The sequence below is a fragment of the Protomyctophum parallelum genome (assembly GCF_964188405.1).
Source record: "Protomyctophum parallelum genome assembly, chromosome: 14".
Lineage (NCBI taxonomy): Eukaryota > Metazoa > Chordata > Actinopteri > Myctophiformes > Myctophidae > Protomyctophum > Protomyctophum parallelum.
The window spans coordinates 41,808,632-41,830,764 of NC_139709.1; the positions used below are offsets into that span (position 1 = coordinate 41,808,632).

Here is a 22,133-nt window from a genome sequence, read left to right on the forward strand (position 1 = left end):
ATCATAATACTGAAATGAGAAGAAAAAAGGATCCTTCCCCTTTTGGGGCAGCCACCCACTGTCACCCTCTGTTTCAGTGCCCTCTGGTGGATAGGAGGGTGCAATACTAATATATCATTGAGCTTTATGGTAATTAGTTGGTTGATCTTTTTTATACAAAGTGCTTTACACTGTGCTTTACATTCACCCTGTGTGTGTGTGTGTGTGTGTGTGTGTGTGTGTGTGTGTGTGTGTGTGTGTGTGTGTGTGTGTGTGTGTGTGTGTGTGTGTGTGTGTGTGTGTGTTCGTGTTGGCACTAGAGGGAGTAAGTGAATAGGACAAGGGCTCGAGGGAAACACTTAGGACAGCCAGGGTTCTGTTCTGTGTGTGTGTGTGTGTGTGTGTGTGTGTGTGTGTGTGTGTGTGTGTGTGTGTGTGTGTGTGTGTGTGTGTGTGTGTGTGTGTGTGTGTGTGTGTGTGTGTGTGTGTGTGTGTGTGTGTGTGTGTGTGTGTGTGTGTGTGTTCGTTCGTGTTGGCACTAGAGGGAGTAAGTGAATAGGACAAGGGCTCGAGGGAAACACTTAGGACAGCCAGGGTTCTTTGACACCGCCACAGTATTAAAAGTGTAAAAGGAAATACAAAGTAATAACCACATATTAACTAATCAGGAATGCTTATAATAGCCACATACCATTGGTGTGTGAACTGTGAATGTGGGAAGTGACTAGTGAGGACGCTGGCATCGACTGTTCGCCGCTTCACCTCCCAATGTATGAATGAATGGACCATTGTAAGCATGTAGTGAATAGAAAAGCGCTATAAAAATGCAATCCATTATTATTATTATTATTAGCCTATAAGGCTCTTATTCACCAAAGAATAGTGAAAGAGAGGCGAAAGAGATTTTTTAAGGACACCCTTGTTGTTTATGATAATAATAATAATAATAATAATAATAATAACTATAATAATCATAATCATTATTCCTGTTTTGTTGTTGTTGTTGTTACAAGCATTATGACAAGCCATTTTGGATGCCATTCTTCCAATGTTATATAACACGTTCTTCCACTGACAGGAATGCCTTTGACGTCATATGTTTATTTTTGGACGGTCAAAGAATCATTTTAATGACTGGCTCACACCTTTCTAACACCTGTGGTGCTATGTGCAAAGACAGTTGTGGATCAAAATAAATAGGCCTAAATAAATAAAAATGTAAACACAAAGGATTAAAGCATCTTATCATCATACTCACCTGGATATACAGTTTAAATGGATTCTATGTTTTGCTTTGACAAATATGGGATATCAGATGGGTGTGTTTTGATACATTTTACATATAGTTTGTTCACAACTTCACATAGTTTCATACACTTTAATATATTGCTTCTGAGTTGTCGATCTTGTAAAGGCATAATAAATTGTTCACACACCCCCCCCTCCTCCCATCACAACAAAAAGCCTCTGCCAAACCTGCTCCACTGCCCCTACCCTGGCTCCTGCACCATAGCCACACAGCGAATAATAATAAAAACAATAAAAGAAAGGAAAAAAAAGAAGATGCGGACAGAAATATGCATTACACACAGTAGCGTAACTGTAGTGTCCATGTTATCTACTTAACGGACAAAGTCACACATTTTCAACCTATCTTCATATCTTCACTATAAGGCTTATTATAACACACCATTTTTGTCTACTCTGTCTGGGGGGGTGTGGACTGGACACTCATGCTTTAAGTGAGAAAAATGCACTAATTCTGTTGTTGTAAATAGACTACAATTTAGGTATTTAGCAGACTCTCTTTCTTAATCCAGAGCGACATTAAGCAAGAACAAAAAGCATGGCTATACATCACATACATAAAAAGTAGTTCATCATGAAACATGCGTAAGCTGAGAACGTAACAGTGGATGAAACTTTAAAGTGCTATATGTCTACATAAAGTGCTACTAATCCACAACAGCATGGGGTTCTGGTCTGATGAATGTATGGGTACTTGTCCTCTGTCCCTGGAAACACAATGCTTTCATTACATGTTGCACATGTTTGAAGGATGCTTAGTCTATGACTCAGTCATAGATACCTGGCTATCTTTCAGCCTAGAGTGCCACCTCTGGACTGAAGGCCTTACACTAATCACAAAGCCGTTAACAGGAACAAGAGAAAAAGTATATCTCTGCTGTTGGGAAGAAACCACCTAACTTCAAAATGTAAATTTTTCAGGAAATGAAAATATTTCTTTTCCAGGAAATGAAGAAAACCTTATATTTTTAAGACAAAGCAATACTGTCAACGTTGGTCTTGTGACTTTATATATTGTCAATTCATTGCATTAGATGGGGAGGGGTGGAGTTAGCTGCTTTAGCAGAAAGTTTGAGGGTCCAATGAAGTTAAGAGGTTTTGTCTGAAGTGCTTTTTACTACTTTGAATTGGTTAAAATTTGTTTTTAACAAACACATAGACGTACGTGCTATTGGGTGTTCAATAGCACTGATTTATGCAAAAGAAAATATCATAATGAGTATATAATAATTAGTTTTTGAAGGTGTCTTCCCAACAGCAAAAAAAAAGAATGTTTCTGAAACAACAGTGATATTTGTCACATTTGTGACACCACCGGTTCTAAGTGAAATCACTTGGAATATCAAAAATATGAATGACACATGTTTATCACACACCTCCAGAGCAAATTAGTGTGGCTTATATGGGGTGTTGCGTCATGATCCAAGGAATCCAGAGGAAATGTCCATTGAACGTCCTACGGTTCAAAAGTTATTGGCCAAAGCTTAGCGGACTGGTTTATCACGATTAGATAAATGAGGGGTGAGCGACTTATCCTTAGCTTGGGTTCCAGCCTGATTCGCTGCATTCCGTGGATTTGTTAAATTGTCAGTGACAAAACAAATAGGCCTTTAGACCGTTTACATTAAGCTATATTTAGTTTATTGGATTTCATAATGCATTTCCTTGGTGCAACATCTTGAAAACATAATGTAAATCTTTTGTGTAATTTTTGGTCACTATGTTACATATAGTCTGAGCTATGCTCATCATCCATCCGTCCGTCCGTACATACATACATACATACATACATACATACATACATACATACATACATACATACATACATACATATGTACATACATATGTACATATGTATGCGGTCTAGCTTAAACTTGGACTCAGGGGGGTGGACGCCTCTGCCTTGCATAGTCCCCAGTGAATAGGCAGTTTGCCCTTCACTGGTAACCCTATTTTGGACTCATTTTAAATATATGAAGGTATTGCGGGCAGGGATTTTTACAAAAAAGCCTCCCCTTTTAAAATACATACACACATACATACCTACATACATACATTTCAGAAGTTTTAGCAGTTTTTAAGGACCCACTTTTAGGCCAGTGCACCAGAGCAAACTCTTGCCTTTTTTTAAACCCTACCCATTTTAACCAAATACATACATACATACATGCTCACCGTTTTTTTCAAAAAGAGATGGTCAAGAATCATCAGTTTAGAGTAGAATGCTTCGGTTCTATGTACAGGTATAGGCTACATTTGCAATGTGTGTTTTGCCATATACAGGTGTGTATACCTTCCCAAAATCCCTACGGCAATTATTAATTTGGGGTCCTAGCTTACGGGTAACAGACTACATGAACTTCAGGTAGAACCGGCATCATTATGAATTAACTAGAAAAGTGTGGTTGCCGCAATAACTTACATAGGCCCCTCCCACTAAGTTTGCTAGCGCACACACACGCACACACACACACGCACACACACACACACACACACACACACACACACACACACACACACACACACACACACACACACACACACACACACACACACACACACACACACACACACACACACACACACACACACACCGAGCGACAAAAACAATCTTCATCCTTAGATAGCACATAGGGGCGGCTGTGGCTCAGGAGGTAGAGCAGGTCGTCCAATGATCCATGGGTCGGCGGTTCGAATCCAGGCTCCTCCTGTCTACATGTCGAAGTGTCCTTGGGCAAGACACTGAACCCCAAATTGCTCCCGATGTGCTGGTTGGTACCTTGCATGGCTTCCGCCGCAATCGGTGTATGAATGTGTGTGTGAATGGGTGAATGTAATGCACAATCTATGTAAAGCGCCTTGGATAAAGGTGCTATATAAATGCACCATTTACCATTTTATAGCGAAAGTATACTGTTGTAGATTCAGATGAATCACAAGGAGAATGACAAGGAATGAGTGGAACCCATGCCTTTCTGAAGTAATGGCCGTTCCATGTGGCAACACTGGATGTCTGAGACAAACATGACGATGTAACCCAAGGCGTGAGGGAGAGGCAGTTATGGAGAGAGCATCTGTACATTATAGAAGAAACGTACTGCTGTCTTTCACTATAGGTTCCTAGGACAGAATGTCTATCCTGTAATACAGGATTAGCTATAAGCAGGTGTCGACAGTTGCCCTGTCAAACGTAGAAAAGAGGCTCTGTGTTGTAGATGCTGTCAGAGGGCGTGTGTGTATTCATGTGCACGTGTGTGTGTGTGTGTGTGTGTGTGTGTGTTTGTGCGTGTGTGCGTGCGTGCGCACGTGTGTGACAAATCGTGTGTGTGTGTGTGTGTGTGTGTGGTGTGTGCCTGTGTGTGTATTTCCCTGCCTGCTTTTGTAGTATGCATGTAGTACAGTACTTGGAATTGGCAAGTTTCTATTCTCAGCATACAGTATACAGCTGAGCTGACCCCGCAGCTGTGAACACTGCACTGAATCCAATAAATTGATTTTACAGCTTCAGACCTCTTGCTACTGCCCTTGAGAACTAAATCTGCATACATGAAAATGTGATGTTATGCTCTGTGTCATGTGGTTGAGAAAAATGCATACAAGTACGTACATGACACAAAGCAAAGCAAAGCCAGGGTAACTGGACTAAGCTCAATAACTTGTTTACAGCCAGGCCCTGCTCATAGAACATTTCATGGTAGGGGTTCAATGCCTTGCTCAAGGGCACTTTAGCAGTGGTAATTTTAACGTGCCGGTCCGGGGATACGAACTAGCGACCTTCCGATATCAAGACCGCACCGCAAACCGTTCGGCCACCGCTGCCCCTAGAACACACTATGTTCTGACAATCTTACTGGGCATATATATAGGGCCATAGGCCATTAGGCCATGCACAAACAAGAGCTCAACAGATATCCAGGTTCTGGGCCAGTTTCTCCAGCTGTCCCCATGTGAAGGGACAGCTTCTGACAGTGTAAATGTATGATGTTCTTTTACATCAGAGTAAAAGAACAAATTGCCTCTTTTCCCCAAGGATGATGATGATGATGATAATGTTACAGGGGGGAAATGCACAATCCAAGTTGCTGTCTACTTGTTTGGTCAATTTATGACTCTGTTTCAGCGTGCAATTGCACCACTTTGGTTACCCTTGAACTTGGTTGCAGAATCTCCGACCCATATCCATCTGGACCGTTTGTCTGAGAATGTCTCATACCCTGATCATGTTTTAATACTCCCACTGTGCATGTCTGCCCATGTGACTGCCAGTAATGTGTTCCGAATGTCGCATCACAGAGTGATATTATAGCCCCTAATCACTTGCATTGCTATAGCTAGCTAGCTTGATGTGTTATCGTCAAACATTGTGTAATGATCAACCATTACATGATCATTCTTCAAAAGGAGACAAAACAACCCTGTAAGACCTGCTGTGTGCATGTTCTTGGTGAGGTGGTTACGCTTCTTCACATTACATTATGGATATGTCCCAAAACAAATTCCTTTTATGAAATAGCCTGAAGGGCCTCACCTGATGATCTAAGGGTGCACACCAGTTCATATTAACCTAACTTGTCAGACCTAGCCATGCTTAAGCTGATCAGGAAAGTCTTATAATCAGTTCTATACAAAGGACATACAACGTTGGTTGCGACCTTGTAGTGTTTAATTTAATGTTACTTGTATACTTTTTAGGCCATATGTATGCTGTCTATCTTGCATTGTTTTATTTTTTTATTTTTAAGATTTTTGGCCTTTATTGAAAGTGACATTGCAAGATCTGACAATCAGCCGTCCGTCCGTCCGTCCGGGAATCGAACCAGAGGCTGGAAAAGAATGGGGTGCATTGCTTTGTACAACATTGTACTAAGCTAGCCGTAGCTGAGCATAATGCCCCTGTAATCACTCGGCAACCTTATGCCTTATCAATGTCTTTCAAATAACTGTCTGCTCTCTCCTACTTATCAAATCCAAACAGTTACAATTGTCCTTCGAGAAACATCCTGCTCTCATCAACCATCTTCCTTATTGACTGTCTCTCAGTCTCGCTGGAGACAGTGGGGGCTGTAGCATGCCACTTGGACACAGGCCGGGGTTTGATCAGCCTTGGTCGGGTCGCCTGGAGGAGGGTGTATGTTGTAAGAACCAGAAACACATAACGATCCCAGGTTTACAACACTGATGATGTGTCCAGGTTTATGCATCTGTAGATGTTTAATTTACTGAAAAACTCTGGGAGTGGCAGTACCAGTGACAACCAGGGACAGACTCGGTGACGACCACGACGAGTGTGGTGACAACTGGAGAGACAGAGGATGGCCGGAGAGACGGTAATCCGGGTCTAGGGTAGTGAGGTTTGGCAGCCCAAACCACTTCCTCTATGAGGAGGAACCAAAAGCTACAGGCTGCAGTAAAACCTGCAAGGAGGGTTTAAAATCAGCCTTGAGTGGCGCCGAGGCTGAGATGTGTGCTGTTCAGTAGCAAGACGACGCAACACACAGAAGGATTCTGCACTTCTGATCAGACGAAGGAGGATCCAGGCCCGGACACCCACAGTGCCAGGAGCCTTTTTAGTGTCGCCAACATCTCATCAGCCATATTCCCTATTGGCTGTCTCGCAGGAGACAGTGGGGGGCTGGGGCTGTAGCATGCCACTTGGACTCAGGTCGGGCCGAGTCTGATCAGCCTTGGTCGGGTGGCCTGGAGGAGGGTGTATGTTGTAAGACTCAGAAACACCCAACGATCCCAGGTTTACAACACTGATGATGTGCCCAAGTTTATGCCTGAATTTATGTTTAGAGTTAGAAGCATGAGTTCAAGTATACGTTGCTCTCCCCTTGTCCCCCATATATGGGGACTAGGTTGGTGGAGGGTGTGTAGAGCCCAGGATCACATTAGATGATTGACACAGGGGTGAAAAATGGGGTACAAAATCGTGGGATAAAATAAATATATAAAATTAAAAAAAATAAGTTATGTTTAGGAATAAGGTTAGTTTTAGGCATAGTTTTACTGAGGTGACGTTTAGGATGCATGACGGAAAACATACCTGCACGGTCTGCTTCCGCATGTGCTGTGCCAGCATATGACGTCATATCATATGCTGCTAAGGGACATTGGTACATATCTTCATCACGTCATGGGACATACGCTTCGTAGCATGACGGAAAACATACCTGCACAGTCTGCTTCGTGCCAGCATATCATATGCTGCTAAGGGACATACGCACCTGACTGATAACATTACTTGCACGCTCTGCTTGCGCAAGTAAATATATATAGTCAGGGAAATCAATGTCATGGATGTCTGATATTATGGCTACAACTTCAGACCATGAAGGATTTCATACCTTAGCTTTATCCAAAATAGAGAACTGTAACTGTACCGTAATTTCCACAACAACATTTTGAATGGTACATTGAATATGTTCTGGTGATACAGCATAACAATCTATTGTCTTCCATGGCAGTTGATTTGCCTGGAATAGTACCACAGTGATTTGTATATGCCACTATAAGAATCTTGTAGGCAGTAGAGTAGAGGGCACCTTGGCTTGCATTGTAAGATACAGTACATATATCAGGGTTCATAAGCCTTTTCTTTATCTGGAAATAATATTTTATTTTAAGATTTCCCTGGGATTTCCCTACATATCAGAGAAATGTACATTATGAACGAAAGATGTTTGTTTTAATTACCCCAGAATGGAATGATCATGGTTAATGTCATGTTCAATTGATTGAAATACATGTAATGGTGTTGTTAATACTGTTACTGTAGGCCCAAATAATACTGGAATAACAATTTTATTAATTCTGGTACTAGTGGTTATAGTGACAGTTCTAGTTCTAGTATTTATGTGTATTTATGAGTGTCGTGCAACTGTTTGCTCAATTTGCATTGGAAACAAATCACAGGCTTTCTTGGGTTTAAAATCCTCTTAGCAGACCTTGTATTGAACTGTACTTTCTTTTTTGCGAACTGTTAATAGTTATAATAATAGTATAAGTATTCAATCAATCAATCAATCAGGTTTCAACTGTCAACTCACACTTGACAGCACTGTAGCTTCTGTGTGCTGATGCTGTAGATGCTGTAGTGTACAGTGTCACTTATTTCTTAAAGTGTTCTTCATGGCACACAGTGATTGGCTGATTGGAGGGGAGTGGGTCATGTGCGTCATCTAAGTTCAGTTGTGTTCTCATTCTTTGGCCATATGTGTCGGCTAATCGCACTTTTCTGTGACCCTTTCCGTTATTGGTTTTACACATTCCACAACACCAGGGAGGCACATGTCTACCTTTTGCTTCTAAGTAAATCTATCATAAGCTCTTTTTTTGTTATCAAATGTTTTTTATTTTAAGACAAAAATCACAATAATACACGTTAACAACATGAATGACTTAAAGAAAACAAAACACATATAAAACAACACATAACAACACCCACCCCTCCCCCCCGAGACCAAAGATGCCACAAAATGTCATTACTCCTACTACTGTGCAATGGAGACAAAAAATAAATAGATAATAATAATAATAATAATGATTAAACCATGCCCTTAACCAAATCTGCAATACCAGACCAAATCTCAATGTTTTCCTCTTTTGCACCATGCAATCTTGCTGTAGACATTTCTAGATAAATGATGTCTAGAAAGGTCAAAGCCCATTGGCGAAATGACAATGTATGAGGCGGTTTCCAGTGCGAAGCAACCATCTTCTTTGCGGCCGTTAGGCCAGCAAAGAAGACACGAATACGGGTGTTATTTAATGGCAACTGGGATACATCATTTACTATCATAAGCTCTTAATGTCATCGCCAAACCATATTTTTGTTATTATCTGTTCATATCTCTACAAATGAGCTAATTTGTGTTTATTTGGTGCAACTTGGTGCATACAGCCCAACAATTCAAAGTTTCAAACCACACCCAAAGTCACACCCAACCATATGAAATGGAATAAACCAAAGCACAATGATTTATGACTCCCACCATCTTGTGACCATTATGGCCCGTCACTACCAGTATTTACTAATGAAAGACACCATAACAGAGGTGTCACACTCCCAGCAAAGGCCCTTAAAACTAGGCTCCAGACTTTCCAAAACAAACTGGTTAGGCTCCTACACCCCTGAACCCACCTCACCCCTGCCCACTTTGACAGGCTGGAACACCAGAGGGAGTGCAACGAACCATGTACAACCCAGATTCGGCACAAACAAGGGACTAAATTCTTTTCACTCAGAATTCATGGCAAATTATTATCTGATGCAGGTACATAAAATATGTACCTGATGAAGAACTGGTCAAAACATTGCATGAATACAATTCACTTGGTGTTTGCAATAACAATAAAAGCTGGGACTTAAGGTCCCTGCACACAGAGCGCGTTTTTCTGATTTGTAGCGGCGTTTCTCCATCGATTTTCTGAAAAACACGTTCAGTGTGCAACCACCTTCATGTACTACCTTTTACTCCTTCTACTCCTAGTCTACGTTGGTCAAAAGTAAGAAATATCATTGGCTATAGTCTATATGTATGCATTCATTATGATTGTTATTAAATAAATAAAGTCAAGACTCAAAGAAAATATTCAGCATAGATTAGAAATGCACAGTATTTATTTAAAGCACACCCTGTAATGACCCACCCTGAAATGTATAATATATAAAAGTTAAATAACACCGGAAACCAAAACATCATACTTTATATATCATAATAGTTCTTCACTTCATGTGATGTATTGTCATTGCTACACTTTTTGCATCAATAATTGAGTTGGGATTAAAAAAATAAACTATAATGTATAATAATAGTTTACACCTTAAAATTGACCTGAAACATACTGTTCAACCTAAATACTTAATTACACTTATTTACATACTTTGGTGGGAGATTATCTTGATTTGATTTACTTCTGATTGTGAAAGCACCATAAATAGACTAGAACAGTTTGTTAAACAACTCAATTGAAACAAATCAATGAAATATTGAAACATTGTCATAGATAGGATAAAACGATAACACACACATCATTTCATGGTAGGAATGTTGTCTCGCATATTGCATCCAATGCAATATGCAAACGTTATATATCACTAACACATAACCTGCTCTACTGTACAATTAATGAATTTGATCCCACAGGGGCCCGGTAATCGAACCTGGGACGTTCTGTTTTCCAGGCGGCCTGTCTACCCATTCAGCCCAAAACAAACAGCCTCATGTGATTTACAAAATCAAATAGGAGCTGTAGCCTTGGATAGTACATGTCAAAATAATATACAATAGTCACAAGTTCAACACAAGACATAACATACAGAGGCGTCAGGGGGACAGGAGTATTATGTACAACTATAATATAGGTCTGTTCATGTTGATAATGATGATGTTAATGATGATGATGACAGTGTGGAAACCTCTATGGCTGCCTCATTCATTCCCTGTTTAAAGAAGCTCCCATGAGTCTTGAGTCTGTGCAATCTGCAAAGTGACACAAAAATTAGTACAAAAACAAAGTTTAGATCCTATTTCCATTCCAGGCTGTGCAATGTCCACACAGCTTCGCTCACCTCTCTAGACGCCTGCTGTTTTGATCCTCTTTGGATTTTACAAAGATCACAGCATCATCATCGCCTTGAAGTAGTCTGGCCAGATCTGTGTCTTGAGCTCGGAAAATAAGCCTATAGGGGGGAAAAAACAGAAAAACAAACACATTATTATTGATAAGAAAATATTAGAAGGAAAATCTTCCTGTTCATATTTACATTGGTTGGTTTTGTTATTTTATCTATCCTGCTCCCTTTGTGCATTCTTTAAATCAATTTCCTTCCATTTTACTATGATACAACTAATCTGTATATAAGATAAACTAGCTGAAGCTAAACTATATTGAGAGGGAGAGATCCTTACTTGGCCTGCGTCTCCCCGACTTTGATGCGGATCCTGCGGATCTGCAGCTCATGTCCATTCAGGAAAGAGAAGATAGAATCGCTCTCCCACTTCAGCTTCACCCTCAGCAGCTCTCCGATGTCACCGTCAGTGGTGAGGAGGAAGGAAACTGTGGTGTTGGTGTTCAGGTTGGGCCTGAGGACAGCACAGTTGGGACATACTGTAAAATCAGTTAGACACAAACAGTAAATGCACCTGCATGGTATATCAATTCAATCAGAATAATAAAACCTGCATGGCATATTATATAAGCACAATCAGTATAGCATCGCCTAAGTTTTGTCATACATGCAAAGTCATGTAAAGTCATGGCATCCTTACAGTATCATGGTAATATCTTCCTTTTCTCCATGGGTTCCATAGAGGGACACAAGGATAGGCTGCTGAATGAGGCTCAGGTCCTTTTGTCCAAAGAAATGGATCTTAATCTGGTAGTGAAAAACTGGAGAAACACAATGTTCTCTCTAGGTTACATTTAGAGGCACATTATGAATTACTTCAGGAACATCAGGGGAAAAAAGCAAGTGTGGCCATTCAACCTTATGGCAAATGCCAAACAACGCCGATTTGCATGCCCAACAACACTGCGGAAAATTATCTGATCTTATAATTACAACGCATTGCGTCGTTCAAACTTAAATCAGTGCCACACCTTTAAATGGCGTCCTCCCTCCAGTCTTGAGATACATCTTAGTGCTCCGGATGGTTCGCACCTTGTTGACACTATAGCCTACGTTGTTGCAACGGTTCTTGCGGCAGCTCAGACACAAGCCCCTGTTGAAGGCATCTTGGGAGTTGCAGCGATAAGCCATACTCGCCTGCTGACGGTTCACCAGAGAGTCAATGAACAGGTGCACGGAGCGCTCGTGGGCACACTTTAGAATCTGATCAAAATCTGTTAAGACACACACACACGCACAGGCACACAGACACACACAGACACACACACACACACACACACACACACACACACACACACACACACACACACACACACACACACACACACACACACACACACACACACAGTGAGTAATGGTAGATTCTCCCTACATAGATTCTATCATGAGTTCATGACACATTTAAATGTCATAGTGTTAACTGTTCAGCCATGTACAGCAGGGTTTTTGCTGCCACCTATGAAGCTTACATTAAAACGATCTATACAATTATGTTAATGCCTGCTATATGTTACTGACTATCAAAACGGCTTAACACTTAAATGCATGCAGCTTGTCTGGGTCAGCAACAAATCCTAAGTATACTATTTAACATTCATTAAACTGGTCCTGACTAATCCTCTGCAATGACTGCAGCTCTATTGGGGTCACTGCCAAACCTATAACCATACAGTGAACATGAAAAACGTACTGTTGATGCCGAACTGCCGAATCATGTCTATGGCATAGCGAAATGTACAGCCAGGTTGTTCAGTGCCTCCATTGGGGTAGATGTCTACATGGCCCACAGGTCTCTGTATTCCAATGCTTAAGTCCGGGCTTCCTTTGGTGTTTGTGTGGAGAACGTCCACAAAGTTGGCATCATCAGGAGACAGCCTGCGCAACTCGTCTGCATACTCGAAATTGGGTCCAGCAGGATCCATGCCTGGTGGAGAGGAGAGAGATATAAGGACAAAAGGTTCCAAAGACAATTTATTGTTTTGAAGAAAGGTCCCTGTGGGAAAATTGCCTTTGGTACATAAAGTTACAACAGAATACATATCAATGTTGTAGTGAATACAAAGGTGAATCAAACAACATATGTCAAACGTAAATGAAAATGTCACCTAGTGAAACTGAGGGGTTGTACAGTAACTGACATATATAATAGATACAAACAGTAAACACAGAACACGTGTACTATATCCAGGTCAGACTGGAGCTCTGACCGGCATAATACCAACCTGTGGGGTTACTAATCTCTTTTCAATGCAGTGTTTCCATGTTTTGTTATGCGAGGGAAAGTTGTGTTTGTGTGGGTAGGGGGCTCACACCTGTTATTCTGTTAACTTTGTTGTTGGTAAGGTTCCCTGCGACTCCTGCCACATGGGCCCCCAGGCTATATCCCAGTATATGAAGTTTTGAAAGGTCATATTTCAGTCCAGTCTGCAAAATAAAAGCAAGAATTACATTAACTTTTAAAAATCGATTGGGCCCAAAAGAGTTTATCTTGGTAACCTTGGTGAAAAGAGGAGTGGACAGTTTTCCTGTACACAATATGCACGAAGGATTAGCATAGGTGCAAAGGTAGGACACAAGACAAACAACAGTGAACTATACAAATACAATTGTATAATCAAATCTATACAGTAGTTACATTACATTCAATCCATATACTGTATCGTACATTATTACACGGCTTGGTTGAATGCTTGACTGTGTGTTATTTCTTGATAACGGACCACTCTGCTCTATAACACCTGGCTGCGATGCTGCGCTGCTTGGATTTTATGCTGTACTGAAAATGACGGCCATGTAAACTAACACACAATGTCATTGAACTAAACAACATGCTTTCAAGAATGTTTTTGAAGCGAGAAATAGACGACACAGTAACCAAAAATGAATTCCATTTGATCAACACATTACCGTAAGCAAGGAAATACTTAGTTTTTTGTGTATTAAGTAGCCATGTAATAAGTGGGATAATGTATGGCTGGTGGTCATTGTTTATAGATAAATCACCCTCAGGGTGATTAACCGGTGATTTATCTATCAATAATGACCACCCAGCCATACATTATCCCTCACCTATCCTACTGTGGTAGGCTATATGCACTTTGTTGGTCACATCATGGTAAGACTCTCACCTCTAGCCAGTCAATCAGCTTGGCTACATCTTTGCCGGCCAGCTTGGTGTTCTCTGCCGAGTTGTGATAGTGAAGTTGGGCTCGTTCCAGCCAGTCCACCACTATAACATTGGCACTAGGCTCCCGCTCAAACAGGGCAGCAACAAGCTTATGGATCCAGCCTTCTAACAACCCTGCTAACTAGATTAGAACAAGAAATTGATGTTACCAAGGACATATAGACTGGGAATTAAATATATATTGTAGGATATTTAAATGGTATAAAAATATATTCTGGCTTTATAGCTTTAGTTTTTTAAATAGGCTACATTCCAATTTTTTGTATCAAGTATCGGCAGCTTCAACTTGAAATACTAGGGAAGGCTACTTACCGACCAGCCATGGATGATTGCAAATGTCGTTGCTGTCGTGTTAAATCCGCACAGAGAGGCGGTCTCCGGTCTCCCGGGTACAAGGTAACACAGGTCCTCCTCTGGTTCCTCTGCACTGCGCACTGAGAACTTTGTTTCAATGTCATCAGTGTAGTCATCGACCGCCTCAGCAGTAGTATTACCTATGACTGAGAGAGATGAGAGATCACTGAGTCAATCAATTACGCACGGCCTTAAAGCATGCCGAGATTGCCTTCCGAAATAATTAAAGATTATTTCGACTAGCTATATCTTTAGGCAACTTTAGCCAATTTTGCAGACGTTTAAACCGACCTAACGTTTGTTGCACTTGTGCCTATATAGTTCAGTAACATAGCCTACATTGGTAGCTAGATATCATCAGCAAATTACTACACACAATCGCATTACAATTACAGTGACAGAGATCAAATGTTAATAGCATGCGCCATGCAGACAACTGTGAAAATTAGCTATAGGCTATTTGAAGTGACAGAACGACAACTTACTCTGATAAGTAGTTTCGGTGGTGTCGAAGACAGGTTCACATGATACAATCCCAATTATGAAAAACCAGGTAGGCCAAAGCACTTGTCCCTGCATAGTAGGCCGCTACAGTAACCGTTATCTATTTGGAGAACTTTAATGAGGGAAAGAATGTTGTCCCCGCAAATCCAACGTTATTGCCACTATATATAGCAATATATTTCGTAAAATGTTATCACCACGTTTGTTGTATGTTGTTTATGAATGAAAAAAATGAATGACCCTCCATTTATAGCGAAGCTGGCGCGACACGCAACTTTTTACCATTGGTTTAAAAGGGGGGAACGGGGCGTGGCCATTGTCCAACCTTCCCAAACTGGGACAATGTCAACATATCACGTGGGTGTTGTGTACCGTCCACCACAGACTCAGAAGGGGCCACACCTGTTGAACTTGAACTATGTTCTATTGTGACTATTTGCAGGTCCAATTTGCATCATGTCCTGCAGTGTGTAGGCTACTAGGCACAGACCCCTATACTGACTACTGTCCTACAAACATGTGATTGGTCTGACCATCTGACTGATATTGACAGACAGACAGACCTCATGTTTTTTTTTGTTTAGTTTTTTCCATGCTGCAATCTCTCTATTAACAGACATGTTTAAATGTTAGAGATTGTACAATGTCTCACATGACACAGCCATTTCATTTTTGCCTCATCCAGTTTCTTGGAAACTGTGGAACATCATCATTTTCACGCCAGATTTTTTTTAGGGTTGAATGTGAGCCAATGAAAACAAGGTTCACCACCCTCCCACAACACACACACACACACACACACACACACACACACACACACACACACACACACACACACACACACACACACACACACACACACACACACACACACACACACACACACACACGCACGCACACACACACACACACACACACACACACACACACACACACACACACACACACACACACACACACACACACACATGCTCACTGACACACATAAATCAGAAGTGTGGCTTCCAAGCAAATGTTCACGTTTCTGACCAGAGAATGCCTTTGATGTTGCACAGTAAATTTGTTAATTTAGCCATTTGTAACTTGGAGATTTTGCAAATGTATAGCCTAACTCTCTCATGAATACTGACTATTTTGCTGTGTCCATGCATAAACAGATAGGTGTGTAGGGGTATGTCTGCATATATCTCCTCCAGAGCATGACTAATACAGTTACTACAGTACAGTGCATACAGGTTTATCTTGTTTTCACTGGTGAAGGACTGTTTAAAGTAGCTAACACTTATACAATAAGTCACATAATAATATATACCATCCCTTGTACTGAATAGTAATCTATAATCCTTTCTTTCCCTGCATACTTTAGCATGTTGCCCCAAAAGGTGACTTGTTTTTGTATGTGTAAACCAAAATTGCACAATGGCAAAAATAATGTTGTGTTCTAATATCTTTAACACATGTCCTCTCTGTGAGGTGAGTGACACAAGGTGACCACACTCATTGGCAGTGTCTAACCTGCATGTCGTCCTTATTTTGGGCGTGTCATTATAGGCAAAACATTTCCCAAATGTAGCTATTCGTCTGTGATAGGGCTTAAGCTGTTAATGTGTGTGTGTGTGTGTGTGTGTGTGTGTGTGTGTGTGTGTGTGTGTGTGTGTGTGTGTGTGTGCTGTGTGTGTGCTGTGCGTGCTGTGCGTGCGCGTGTGCGCACGTTGTTCAACGTGTGCGCAAGTTGTTCAACATGTGCGCAAGTTGTTCCTTCCACAGTTAATGTGAAACAGGAATTTCTGAGCATACTTATTTACACGCACCTCGACAGTATGGCTGCAGGGCCAATGAAGGAGGTAGGGCACACCATTATTTTGGTACTGACCTGACGAAGATCCATTTGGATCATTATAGTTTTTTTTTCAATAAAGTAATCCTTTACCAAAAGAATGGTACCTGCACCTACCTCCTTCCAAACAGGCATTTCTGACCATGTGCAAACCATATGAGCCTGTGCCAGCTAATCCAAGCTATTACATTGCTAGAAAGCATGTGCTGGAATGTACAGTATATTCATTTCATTGCCAAAGTATTTGTATACTATGTGCAGTGACAATAAATTGAATCTAATTGAATCTAATAATATGTTTTATACACATTCTCACACAGATTTGTAGCCCCAAAGCTAAAAGCTCAGACTGTGCGAAATCTCCATCTCCTGCAGCAAGGTTTCTGTAGAATTCCAGGGATTCTTAGATTACAGTCCATACTGTACATAGGCCTATTAACTCTAAATGAGGCATTAGGAACCCTCAGGCAAAAGATTGGAGAATTATGAGACGAACAAGAAATGATTACACCCTGTCCCTATTGGGCATTTTCAATATGTGCTGATATCTTTCCTTATGTATCCTACAGTCAACTACCAATCTCTTAGTCGATGCTTTTTTATTCATGATTCAATTTAGAGATTGGCCTAATTTGTTATATTAACAGATATATTTATTAAATAGGTAATATTATATATCATGATTTATCGGGAGAAACCAAGCAAGTATATGTTAAATCAGACAACAAGCATTATGGGTGACATGCTTAGTGCCACAAAAATATTATTTCATTAGTTAGAATAGATGTAGAAGGGTGACACAGTCGGTAGTGCTGTCGCCTCACAGCTAGATGGTCCTGGGTTCGATTCCCGCTAGGTACGCTGGGGGCGTGTTCTCTCCTCCGTTTCATCAGTGCCAATACCCGAGGTGGGGTTCGGAAAGGGCCTTTCTGTGTGTTCTCCATGTGTGTGCAGTAATCCCTCTAAACTACCTCCCTCGCCAGCCGGGGCGCCTGATGGAGGGGAAAGGAACTGGTCAGGATTAACATATTCCTTCCACGTGATACGTCTGGCCTGTCAGGTGATAAGAAGCAGCTTGGACTCCTCATGCATAGAAGTAAGTATGAGGCCAGTCCGCTGCCCCCCAGGTTGGCAGAGGAAGTGTTTAGCGCTCAGGATTACATTAGATAATTGACACTGGGTGAAAAAATGGGTTGCAAAATTGTGGGATAAAATTTTTGATAAAAAAACAGAATAGATGTAGAAGACGTATTAGACAGTTGCAGAAACATAATTGCCTCCCTTGATGCATTAACGAGCGTCAACGAGCTGGACACAAACACACACCCCTCTCCTCTGCAGTAAAGTGACAGGAGTTGCATTTCTCTCCAAAAGCCCTTGAATATAATTAAATATGTCAACTATAGACAATTCAATTCTAGTCATCTATAAGTCGTAGTCTTAGTCGGGGACAGCCCTACATAGAAGTTCTTTACAGGGCAAAAAAAAGAGAAAAACACAGATGTACTAGGCCTATAGCATTAACAAAAAGCAAAAAAAAACAACATTAATATTAAGACAGTACAACAATAGCATAGAGCATAAAAAAAATCAGGCAATCATGTCAAACAATAACAAATTACCCAAATAAATAATAATTATTATATATGTTTCCTTTTTTAGTTCCAATTCAAAACCTAAGCTCGGTTCTGATATGACTTGGAGGGTTTGAGCTGGCACCTGGTTGAGCTGTGACCTGGTGAGGCTGTGCCTGTGGCTACAGGATGGGGTGATCGTGATGTGTAGTGGCCATGTGACCAATACTGTGTGTGAGCAGTGAGCACCTCATATTCTCAGAGAACCTAGGTAACATAAATAAGTTAAGTAACCTTCATTGGCATGTGGCGACTTGCCCCATAAGCACAAGACAACTTGTCCCTGTCAGAGTGACATGTGTGACATTTCTGGCTATACCACAAGTTAGTGGAATGGAGTTAATGGAGTGCAATGCAAGATTGCAGATGGTGCACATAATGCACTTCATTGTTTTCAGAGCAAATTGTAATTTGAGTGTAAATTGAGTGTGCGGAGCTTCCCTTTATTTTTCCAGAGCAAATTGTACAAATTAAAATCACTTTGCTCAATGGAAGTGGAATAATTATTCAGGAATTGGTCTACTATAATACTATTTTTGTAATGTAATTGACACAGATGGTTCATCATACCTCACATTTAAATCAATGGGACTGCACAGGACAATACAATAGATACTGTATGTGTAGACCACACATAATATTACCATGTAGGTAGGCCAATATCATAGACTGTGGCCAATATACAGAATGGCTTTCAATTACATTGTTGTTGTACAGAGTCCACATGCTGTCCTGTAGCGCCCTCTGCAGTAAAGAGAAAGCTGCTCAAATTCACAGATTGTAGTTTTGTACTGACTGATTACTGCAAATAATAGTATTTTCTTTTGCATTAATTATTTAAATTATCAAATTATCAAACTGCCAGTCACTGTTTTGGCCAGGTATTTGTATTTTGGGCAAATAGTCACAATGCTATACACCAAAGGGTAGATGAGTCAATCGATATATATATGTTAATTGTCGATGTCCTTCAGATTATAGCTTGCTTAAACACACTGAGCAGATTTTAAATTGTTCCACTATTTCCTAATCACTTCAATTGCCAGATACTTCACCACTACACTGCCTTGAGTCGGTCAGATACACGGTTGTCCAGAACCGCCACAAAGGCTCCGGTCAGGCTCTGCCAGTGGCCCTAATGAGCCTAAGTCACCACATCTGTGCAATGTCCAGGCTCTGCCAGAGTAATTGATTGCCATGGCAGCCTTATTCCCCACACCTACCATTTGATATACTTGTCGTAGTCAGTCCATTTCAGTTTGCACTCTTCAGACATTCTCTCCACACAGGAGAAGGACGTCTACACTGGTCTACACACAGACAGAAGGTTAAAACAGATACTATGTATATAACGGGTATTGCATACTAGGGTGGGGTATCGTTCCCAAGTAGGCCGGTGCCCAGCAGGCACAGGTCTATAGTCTTACAATAAATGTACCGAATCTCTCTGTGTGTGTACGTACGTCTGTAATCCACGAAACTCGAGAACCATTTGCCCCACCGACCGACGGTGGGCCACCGTCTTCAAATTCGACACATGCATTCCACACCACCACACCACAGGGAGTTCAGTGTTGCGCTCCACCTCAGAAATCTATCTCGCAGGGGCCTAGCCTTGAAAAAGGGATAGACTTCTCAGCAGATACAGAGGATAAGTCTCTCCGACCTACTTACTTATTTAGTAATAGTTTGTAGGCCTATTAGTTCATTTTTTACTATTATAATTATTATTATCATCATCATCATTGGGGATGCAAAACTCTTTAATTGTCTGGATAAAGTAGTTACCAGTATGTACACGTGTCTGTGTACATGTAGGTTAATATTGTATCCATACTGTATATTGTAAAAAAAAATGTTGTGTGAAACAGGTTGCTCATTTTAGAATAAGTAATAAACACTTGGCCACAAAAAAGCATCATCATTATCATCATCCCTAAGTCACCACAAGAGAGCACTCTTTCCTTTCATTTTGTGTCTTTGAAGGTTTGCAAATTCTTGACTCATTCTCTGTGGTACACATACTATTGTACTATTAAATGTACTATTCTACAAGAGAGTAAATCATTTAGATTACTCAAACAGAAATAAAACTAGTTAAAGTATTAGAAAAGTAGCAGACACAATTAAAAAATAAATAAAAGTCATAACATTTCTTTCCACCTCTGATTGACCTATTACTGTCTATTATTGTATTTTAACTCCCAGGTAGAAGAGAGGTCGCACAGCTCATAGTCACGATGCAAATATGCCAACGTTTCAACAAAAAAGGCCTTCATCAGGGCATGATGATTGATACCCTGCAACCTCTCTTCTCTGTCCAAGTTTATCTCCCGTGGTCAGCACCTCCCTAGTGTGTGGCGTGTGCTCCTACCTCTTTGTTTATTTTAACTCCCAGGTAGTAGTCATAATAAGTACATCTGGGTAGGAACTGAACAACAGTTGCACAAACATTATGTGTGAACATAAGAAGATTAATGACATAATACATCATTATATCTATAAATGCATCAATAATAGTAATCCACATAACTCAAATTCGCCCCCTGACGTCACGTCTACATAGACTTCAGGCCAGGGCATGTCTGACAAAGAACTCCATATATGGGCAATTGGGCATAAAGGGACACAGACATAATATCTGGGTGGGGCATTCATTTCAAACTTGCATCGTTCCAAGTAGGCCAGTGCCCATACCCAATGGGCACCACTGTATAGAGCTCCAATGGGCACCGCTCTAGCATCTATAAATGCACCCAGTCTACGTAGGTACGTGTGTACGTCTGTAATCCACGTAACTCAAAAACGTAGTAGGCGTGCAACAAGCAAGTAGGCACTCGAGCAAGTAGGCACTCGTAGGCAGTTCTAGTTGTAAGATGTATTGTGTGAGTAAGTGATAGAGTATCACTAACCTAAGGACATAACTGTGGTGTAATTTCTTAAAGAATCATGGTCCTCTGGAGTCTGGACCTACAGTGATTCAGGCGTGTGTAAGGATGTCTGGTGTCTCCAGGAAATAAAATGTCTGGTTTTCCGAGGCTACATGAAAGTAACTGTGCACTGACTCTTTAGCTGAGAAGAGTCTTTCGACATTAGCACAAGACACACTGTAGTGTAGAGACGCCACCGGCCTCAGCAGCACGGCCGAAAAACCCAACACATTCACATTCAAGTGAATGAATGTGCTTGAGTGTTTTCAAGCTACACTCTGTCTGCGGTCTACAGTGGTATTCATTGACAACAACATCCAGAATGTTGTAGGATGTCTTTGTTTAACACAGTTCGCCTCTGGTTTTGCTTACACAGTATGCATGGTCCAGACAGCACTTGTGGTGGATGGGATGGTTTCAGAGAGGACATGCAGTGGAGCTCTTTTGAAGTCTACCACGGTGGTTCTCAAAATGGGGTCCGGGGACCCCCAGGGGTCCTTGAGGGGGTTCCAGGAGGTTCCCAGCAAAAGTAGTTAATATAGCATCAAATGTTTAACCACTTTAACCTATTAGCTATACAGCCAATCTACAAGCGCACAACACCTCGCGATGTGACATGTGAGCTTGTAGATCTGCAATTTTCAAAACATCTTGAACAATTTGAAGAATTTTGAATATTTTGGAAACATTTTAACAACACAAACCTTGTACAGGGGATCGACCCTCGTACAAAATATTTTTTGATGGTGGTCCGTGGCCAAAACAC

At 41.0% G+C, this 22,133-nt stretch overlaps 1 protein-coding gene across 1 annotated transcript; it reads right to left on the minus strand.

Annotated features, from left to right (window-relative positions):
- Positions 1-9,892: 9,892 nt before the first annotated feature.
- On the minus strand, positions 9,893-15,170 carry LOC310870449 (lipoprotein lipase). Its single transcript, XM_083781680.1, has 10 exons — positions 14,948-15,170; positions 14,421-14,608; positions 14,050-14,229; positions 13,234-13,345; positions 12,612-12,845; positions 11,893-12,135; positions 11,562-11,682; positions 11,202-11,375; positions 10,862-10,972; positions 9,893-10,772 (listed from the first exon to the last, which is right to left on the minus strand). Exons 1-10 carry the CDS (start codon positions 15,039-15,041, stop codon positions 10,661-10,663), a joined length of 1,569 nt encoding a protein of 522 aa, XP_083637806.1. The 5' UTR covers positions 15,042-15,170; the 3' UTR covers positions 9,893-10,660.
- Between the last annotated feature and the right edge of the window lie 6,963 nt (positions 15,171-22,133).

What these genes read in the sequence shown, in the direction of transcription:
- LOC310870449 (XM_083781680.1), bottom strand. Translation starts at nt 15,041, where the DNA reads ATGCAGGGACAAGTGCTTTGGCCTACCTGGTTTTTCATAATTGGGATT. An exon ending in AGGGAGGACGCCATTTAAAG is followed by an intron (nt 11,683 to 11,892) that starts GTGTGGCACTGA and finishes GTGTTTCTCCAG; the next exon opens with TTTTTCACTACCAGATTAAG. An exon ending in GAAGATATTACCATGATACT is followed by an intron (nt 11,376 to 11,561) that starts GTAAGGATGCCA and finishes TGCTGTCCTCAG; the next exon opens with GCCCAACCTGAACACCAACA.